The sequence below is a fragment of the Sinocyclocheilus rhinocerous genome, unplaced genomic scaffold, assembly GCF_001515625.1.
Source record: "Sinocyclocheilus rhinocerous isolate Xijiao unplaced genomic scaffold, SAMN03320098_v1.1 scaffold2338, whole genome shotgun sequence".
In the NCBI taxonomy this organism is placed as follows: Eukaryota; Metazoa; Chordata; class Actinopteri; order Cypriniformes; family Cyprinidae; genus Sinocyclocheilus; species Sinocyclocheilus rhinocerous.
This window is the reverse complement of record NW_015644013.1, coordinates 606,061-614,823: the sequence shown is the minus strand read 5'-3', so window position 1 is coordinate 614,823 and position 8,763 is coordinate 606,061. Positions and strand designations below refer to the sequence as shown.

The window sequence follows — 8,763 nt, the reverse complement described above, 5'->3', positions numbered from 1 at the left end:
CTTCACTTGATTCTGGCATTTGATACATGACATTAACATCATGACCACCATTTTGCAATTCATTTTTTTTTTTTTTTTTTGTTAAAGAAATTGAGAAGTGCGATAATTACTGTCCAAAATTACTAAAATGTACTGTAATAAACAGAGAATGAGCATTTGTCAAAAACTTTTATATATTGTGCATTCAATGTAGGCTATACATTCATTTCACTATGTTAACAGAATAGCAGGACAATTGTGTCCACGTATTTTACTTATTTTACGCTTATTAAATACATTTTAGAGGTTTAACCTTGCACAGAAAATTATATGCATGCAACTATGATCGGTGATTTTATTGTTTTTTTTTAATGTATGTTTGTTTGTATTTTTGTAAACATCATGTTGTGTTATGTCTAATATAATGCTTAATCATGCAAAGGTTTCATCGTGTGTGGGGGTCTGTGTCTTCAAGAAGACCACCGCTGTTCACAACCCTCCAGTGCACGTGTTTGCTGTAAGAAACCTTTTTAAAAGCTGTCTGCAGTCTCGTGGCTGTCCGTGGTGCTGAAGCGAAACGGGAAAAGTTATAGCCTACGAACCATGCATTAGAATTAATGCCACCCTATAAATGTGAATCATTTATGAGTTGCTGATTAGATGAAGGGTACGCTGTGCAAATAAAAAACTTTCCTGATGCACATGACGCCGTCTGCACAGTCACGTGCGAAACGTGCAGTGATACGCGAGATCCGACTTTCTTTGCTCAGGTAGTTCCAGGATGGGAACACGGTGAATTTAAGAAACCAAGACATCGCATACCAACGTGCTCTTTAAAACTTAAGAACTAAAAGTATTTGTGTTGCAGCTGTTGCTCGCATTGTTTCAGGTTAAAGTGGAACTACTAGGCTACTCGTCGTCATCTCTTGTTAAGCATGCACACGGACGCATAAACGTCAAGACGCCGTGGAGTTTGTATGAAAGCTGTCCTAATGTTTCAGATCGCCCCAGCATCGCTCTCTAACACCCAGCAGGCGGAGATCGATGCTCTCGACGTGGCCTCTAATAAACTGCGCTATTTTCCTCGTTAATGTCACGTTTAAAACACCCTCCGGCTTTTAGTTTGTGTCCTCGTACGCAAATGATCAGAAAAGCTCCTCTACAGATGCGCTGTAAGGACTGCGGATCTTCCTTAAGCGTTTGATTAAAAAAAAAAAAAATCATATTGTACGATATTCCAGGCGGTGGGTGAGTCGGTGAGACGAGACTGCTTCAAGGTGATTTTGGGAAAGATTCGAGCCATCGGGATTTTTCGGTGAGAGATGCATGCATTTCACTTTATTTGGGTTGTGTGCGTGTGCATGCACTGCGGATTGGCATGCATATTGTTGCACGCATGTCTGGCAAGCCTTTAACGTGGCAGCGCTCAACAATGTTGGTGTAATAATTAATAGCATGTTAATTGTGACGGATACGACGCGCCGTGTATTATTGTTCTACCGCAACGCAAGAGAGCACGAAAGAGGCGAGATCCGGTCAAAAAAAAAATGTAAGCGGATTTGATTTCCCAACCACTGAACGAGATTAAGTCGACAGCAGCGCAAGTGAAATTGTGCTGCATATAAAAATGGGACGGATTGGTCTTTCGATGTGAGATTGGTACCACTGCTAACACAATCGCCATGCACTCAAGCGATCTCGTTTAAGCGACATAGCACCAGTGTGCTGCTGTAGTAAAGCTTTATTCTTGTGGATTTGGGCTTGGTAGGTGACTAATTTGCTGTAAACTGGGAAGAGTTTCGATGAGGAGTGCGCGAGAGCTGCGCGCTTGGCAGCATCACCATCATCAGCAGCAGCAGCCTCGAGCTCAAATTCAGCACAGCTCACATCTCAGAGCATCATCTCCTCGCATCCAGACAGAAAAGACGTGTTCAAAAGTTTGACGATAAGGTGCAATCGATTTAACGTAAGTGCTTGTGTCTTGGATATTGTAAAACCGGGGGTTGAGGGATCACAACTGCATAAAGGTAGTGCCGTATTCCTGGAAACTTAAAATTATGAGGTACTTTTATCTCTGCATGATGTTTGTGGTACGCATGATTGCTGTGAACTTGGCGATGTGCGCACTGTTTGCTTAATTACTCCAATTGAATTACTACACATGTTTAGGAGCAACCCCGAGGCGCACGCCCAATACTAATTGCGAGATACCTTAAAACGTGCTTTTGACGATGCACTCTCGCGACAGAACTCAAAAGTGTGTACGGTAGGGATTGTGTAAGCATTATAATCCCTGGGAAAGTCGGGGAATTTTGCCCAAATATATCCCGTGCGATCTGAATGTCGGCATCACGGAGAGAGCTTCGGCGAATGATCAAGGTTTTTACATGCAGCTGTAAATCATGCTGTATGATGTTAATGCAGGATTAACGCGTGTGGAATGATTTGCGTTAATGCGTAGTGCCAACCAAGCTCCCTGTGTTTTTATGTGTATAGAACTCTGATGCACATTCCTATATGTATATGAGCACGTATTAATATTCTTAAATGGGTAAGTGCGATTAAACATTGAGGACTTGCATAGTGGGTCGTGTGGCATATACGTAATGACTGTCGTATTGTGTCATGCAAAACTGTGATATCTGTTTACTCTTAATTCTGATCAGGTATATAATTGCTGCTGTAGTATTAATCTACACTATATGTAAGCTGTAAAGGGGTCAGGACTACATCAAAGCACGGTATGCCTCCAGTAAATATGCTCAGGCTTTGAATTATATCTAGAAGGTTAAAAAGGGGAAATATGAACATTTTGTTCAGCACTTGTTAAACTGGCATAGGGTACTGTGCTTTCATAGGATTTGTGTTTAGATGATTAAATGCATTGTATGCAGTGTCTCACATTACTCTATTGCGGATCAACAACTCACATGACAAATAGTAGTTGCGTGTGAGCTGACTCTAAAGACCTACTTCTTTTGAGCCTGTCTGTCTAAAAGCGTATGTTTAATTATATTACAAATGAAAATTGCATATGCTCCCTATAATCACAATGCTATGGTATGGGTATTGACAACCACACACCTCCGCTCCAGTATGGTTTCTTTGAATGAATGTATTTTTTTTTCTTCTTTAGTGGGGATTCATTCTTTGGAGAATGATGTGGGGTGGAAGAGGAGCAGCTTGGCTTTGGATTTGGGCCTGTTTACTGGTGACCAGCGTTTTGGCTGGAAAAAGGTATGTTTACGCACCTGAGGTTGGTGCATATTTCACTCACATCTTGGAATGATTAACACATTCTCTGCTTTTGATAAAGAGCACTCTCTGGACCAGCGTTTTGGCTGGAAAAAGGTATGTTTACGCACCTGAGGTCGGTGCATATTTCACTCACATCTTGGAATGATTAACACATTCTCTGCTTTTGATAAAGAGCACTCTCTATGCTGTAGTTACAGTAATGTTCAGTTTAATATGTGAGGACTTTGATCTAAATGTAAGTCTTTGATCTAAACCTACAATGTTAACTTAGACCAAGATCAGAACCTCAGACTTCAAAGAGGATGTCATGCTAATGAAGCTTTCATTAAGGTTTTCATTCTGCAGTCTTTTACTGCTATACTGCTTCGTGGAGTGCTATTCATTTATAGGTGAATTTTGCTGACATAAATAAGAAAAAAACTGTGCGTGTGTCTGTAATCCATAAGCAACATCAGTGAATTAGTTTCTTTAGACAAAAACATTTAGTAAGATATTTCTAAAAAAAAAAAAAAAAAATGCAGCCAGGCACTATTTTAAAATGTAAGAACAGATGCAAAGGTTTGTAAACAAACATAAATATTTCTTTGGGAGGATTTGGCTTGAAAGAGGTCTCAAGTTTTAATCTGAAGTGTAATATTTATATGTTCATGAATACAGCTTGGATTCATGTGTACTGTTAGCAGAGAATCGTGCTGCAGATTTACTTTGAAATGATTAGTTATAATAATACATAAAGATGTTCAGGGAATCATGCATTATATTACATTATTTTACAAAAAGCATAGTTGTGAAATACTAATTGCAAAATGCTATATGCTAGACATATTTTATACGTTTAGACAGGTGACCGTCACAGCGATATTGACATACTCATGAATATTTTATAACAATACTTTAAAAATGCCATAGGCATACAGGGTGTCATTTGTAAGCTGTGCTGTGAGAGCACCGTGGCTCTGGACAGCATGCATTCGACACTGTTGCTGTTCAGATGACCTGCAGATGGGGTTGCTGTGCAATATTTAATGGGGATCTGTATGCTGCTCATAAGCACATGGATTTTGCAATGTGTTATTCATGTCTGTATGGTTCCTAAACCTGCCAAAATGTATATTTGAGTTAATTATTACTAAATAAAAATGCCCTGAGCTCTGAATTGTTGTGCATTTATGAGAGGTAAGAGAGGAGATGTAATTTTGGGTCAGGCTGACATTGCCAGCATGCTGTGAGTGTTGCACTGGCATGCATGCGTAATATATGAGACTACGTTTTCCTCTCGTGACCCCTTTTCCGTGTCGCTCATGAGGTCTGTGTGCATGTGCGTCTCTCTGCACAGATGGGGGAGGGTGGAAGTCTTCTCGTTTTATTTTTACTCTCGTTGTATTTTGAGCCAGAATCCAGTTGAGGTCCGAAGGTGTGAGAGACCACTTGTGAAAATGCCTCTATTTTGCTTTTTTTTTTTTTTATTGTAGAACGAAAATAAAAACGAATCAGAATTTGATGGCAACAAAAATTGAGAGCATACCGCTCAAGTCTGCACGTTTGTACAAATCAGTATGATGTGAAAATGTTTGTATTAATTGAAGCAAGGAAATCTGACCTTTGTAGAAAGGAGTTAAAATGGTCAACATCGAAATTTGCTCATTGGTGACCTAGAAATAGTAAAGCATTTTGTTGAAAATCACCAAAGTGCTCTCAGACTTTTGGACTCCACAGAGGAAATTCTGCTGGGAGACATTAAGGCTGATTGAAATGAGTGCATGAAATGAGCAGAAAAAGCACGCGCTGTTCTTCTCAGCATATATCATCTGACAATTTAGCTTACATTTTATTTAACTGCTTTGAATCAATAGTTGTCCATGTTGGTTTAGGGGAAGATTTATAGTGGAATTACCGGCAATAATACGAAACCACAGGACACAACTTGCATTTCTCTCTCTTTTGGGGTCTGCCGCGTCTCTCCCTCTCTCTTTTCTCTGTTTGAAAACGCGTTCATGCTAACTAATCGCGATGACCTCATCCTCTCCTTGAAATCTGTTTCCATGCCAAGCTTATTTCTGAAACACCAAACAGTGTTTATTGAGTCTGCAGTCGCATTTGTGGTCCAGTACCTGCCAGCGGGAAAATAATGCCAATGACTACCAAAAAAGCAAGCAATTATGTATGAACGACCAGCCGGTGATTGTTTTTAGAGGAGCACAAATTGGCCATCGTCCTCACAGGCTCTTATTCATGAAGTACCATTTTGCACTATATGATTAAACTGCATTTTGCTCATAAGCATTGTCTGAAATATTTATGAGCGACAGAGTTCATGGGTTTGTCTTTTAGGATTTGGCTTCGTGTTGCCAGAACTCATGCTTATTTGCATCTAAAAGAGTATTTTAGCTAATTAATAATGCATTGTTCCTGTGTATATCCCCCTTTGCTCCTAAGACGGAAGGAGATTTGTTGTTTATCTGCAGGCTATTGCATTGTAAATTCTCTTTAAGCAGGCTGGATGTTTCAGAGTTACCCCAAGGAGGGTGTTGCATTGATTTTTCACATCAGAGTGTGTTATAGCCACCCTTTGGTATGGGTTTTGAATAAAACGTCTGCTGTTTTGCATTGTCAGCTCCAGTCAAAGCGCAGATGAGCAGAAAGACAACACCACAGTTTTCACCAGGATTCTGGACAGCCTCCTCGATGGCTACGACAACCGTCTCAGGCCTGGGCTCGGAGGTACGCGCAGAGAAGTTTCTCTGATGATTTCTCGCCTCGTACATTTGTGTCCCAGTTTTCAGCCCTGTGGGAGATTTCTAAACTTACATCTTCAAACGGATGTAACAGCACTTTTTCTCGTCAGGAAAATAAATCAGTGACCAATAATGTTCCAATCGTTTTTTGTTCGGAAATAGGTTTATAAAGGAGTTCTTGTTACAGTATAAACTATTTTTGTCAGATGATAACCACAATGTTCAAAGTGTGTGTGTGTGTGTGTGTGTGTGTGTGTGTGTGTGAGTGAATGTGTGTGTGAGTGAGTGAAATGATTGTGTGTGTGTGAGTGAGTGTGTGTGTGTGTGTGTGTGTGTGTGTGTCTGTGAGTGAGTGAGTGAGTGATTGTGTGTGTGTGTGTGTGTGAGAGAGAGAGAGAGACTATAACAAACATACCATTACAAACATACTGTTACAATATGGATATTATGTTAGTTACATGACATAGTTAATGTAGTTGTATTATCTAATGTAACAATGTAACATCTTTAATTTGATTTGAAACATACAGTATCTTGCATTAATTGCAACTGAATGAGATGAATGTAAAGTTACAAAATGGAAAGAAGATCAAAAATGTTCTCAATGCATATAATAATTTAGTGTTTTGAAACAATGATTATGTGGATTGATAATATACATAACTGTAATGAAAGTATGTGTTCAGGTTTGGGAAGAATGATCAGCAAGTGTGATCAGTTTGGATTTTTGTATAAAGAGTTTTGAAAATGTACACCTTACATAACAGAACTAAAATAGTGCAATTTGCTAAACATGTTACAATAATCTAGTGTTATGAAACAATCGTAGAAAGAAATTATGTATGACTTTAATGAACGCAAGAGATCAGATGTTGAAAGAAGTTTTGAAAGTATAGTCATTGAAAGACATTAAATGCAAAAGCATGCCTCGTCAAAAATGTGATGAAGGCGATGGTGGAAAGCAGTTTTGTTATGAACAAAGCACATCTACCGAACACTGTTTTCCACATAAATGCAGATCATTTAACACCTGACATAAATTAGCTTTGAACCGAACTGAATGATTCATTGAGTTGGCAAGGAACTTCTCACACATGCGGCATATAATTTTTAATTTTCAGCACGTCTGTTTGACCTTACTCGCATTACCTTAGCACCCACAAAGTGACAACATGTCATAAATAACAAGTGAAGCTGACTAACAACTTCTGTCAACATCAGTCATCGTTCCATGGCACATAGACATGCTGTTTTTCGTCGAGGCAAGAAAGTAAGGTGCATTTCCACATAAATGACACCCAAGTATTTATAGGTTATAGTGAGGTTTGCTTGATGTGATTTGAAATTTTAATGCTTTGTGAAAAGAAAAGAAAATGCTATAATGACCAACACTGATTGATACTCAAACTCCTAATTTCTTGCTTCAACAGAGCGTGTAACCGAAGTCAAGACTGACATTTTCGTGACGAGTATCGGGCCGGTCTCGGACCACGACATGGTAAAACTTTTTACTTTCTATAAATGTCACATGCTTTCTGTGTAGCCACTGTTCAGAAGAGTCGTTTACATGCTTAAATGTTTTTTTACCAAACTGAAAAGCTTGAAATGTGGTTATTTAATCATAAATGTGAAAGCCAGATCCAATATTCAATGATAGTGGAAGTAAACTTGAAAATGTGACTAATTTATTATAACACCAGAACACATGTTTTAATTACTTCTTTACATAAAAAAAAAAAAAAAAAAAAGTTTCTCAACACTTTTCAAAAAATTAATGTCTTAGAATACATAAAATACCAAGTGATATTTATTTATGATTTAGATTTAAGCAATAGACACCTGTCAAGTATAAATAAAACATTTTAAACCATAAATGAGAAAAACATAAAATGACACTTGTTTGTTCAAGCATTAATAAAACATGTTCATAATTCTTGTGATGAACCTATGATTGCTGTGTAAACTTGAGGTGAACATCTATAAAAACTACCTTGACAATGTAAAAATGACGGGAAAAGTAAAGTTATTTCTGAGTAAAGCTCTAGCATTATTTATACTGTTTGCAGATGCCACCTAGCGTGATATATAGTGAAACGACATATTATTAAGTATATCTTTCATGATCTTTTCGGAGCCACTGTATATACTTGATTAGGAAAATGTACTCTTTTAATATTTTTTCATAACATAACTGCGTATCCTGCAGAATATCAGATACTGACTGGATCGAATCACATTTCTCCTGCCAAACATAAGTTATGAAGCAACTCTACATATTATCCAAGCATGCCTGTAAATCAAGTCTTCTGATTTCATAAAGCCAGTTAAAAATGCTGTAGCTATGTTAGCTCTCTTTTTTGCTTTACATCTGATTCGCTCAGTTATGCGACTCTACATCCGGCTGTATCTGTGTCATAATGGATGATCATGCGAAAATGCTCGCAGCTATGACGATCAGTAGTTGTTAGAATGATTCATGCCGCTAATTATGGCCACCGATGCTTCAGAAAGCTCATGGCTCCTCTTGACGACTGCAGTTTTACTGAAATCACTGCACAAAAGCTACTCGATAACTACAAGTCTCAACTAGAATCCTCTGTCCCACTTTATATTAAGTGTCCCTAATACCTGTGTACTTACATAGTAACTAGATGTGTACTTAGTATGTAACCACAGTGTAAGTACACATTGGTACATAGTATCTAGAGCTGTAATGTTTGTGTAACTACACATATGTAACAACCCACTGAATGGTATGTGTAAGTACAAATGTGTAACAGGACACATTTTT

At 38.3% G+C, this 8,763-nt stretch overlaps 1 protein-coding gene across 5 annotated transcripts in view; it reads left to right on the top strand.

Moving 5' to 3' along the window:
• Positions 1-721: 721 nt before the first annotated feature.
• LOC107757882 (gamma-aminobutyric acid receptor subunit alpha-1-like) overlaps positions 722-8,763 on the top strand; it is a 27,886-nt gene continuing 19,844 nt past the window's right edge. Inside the window, exons 1-4 of one of the 5 annotated variants that reach the window (XM_016575487.1) lie at positions 722-1,294; positions 3,116-3,216; positions 5,852-5,958; positions 7,403-7,470. In XM_016575487.1, the coding sequence (XP_016430973.1) occupies positions 3,137-3,216; positions 5,852-5,958; positions 7,403-7,470 (255 nt within the window). In that variant the 5' untranslated portion in view covers positions 722-1,294; positions 3,116-3,136. Of the gene's footprint in view, positions 1,295-1,336; positions 1,529-1,772; positions 1,946-2,268; positions 2,359-2,441; positions 2,531-3,115; positions 3,217-5,851; positions 5,959-7,402; positions 7,471-8,763 lie in introns of those variants that run through there. The other 4 variants (XM_016575489.1, XM_016575491.1, XM_016575486.1 and 1 more) reach the window with 4 other exon arrangements.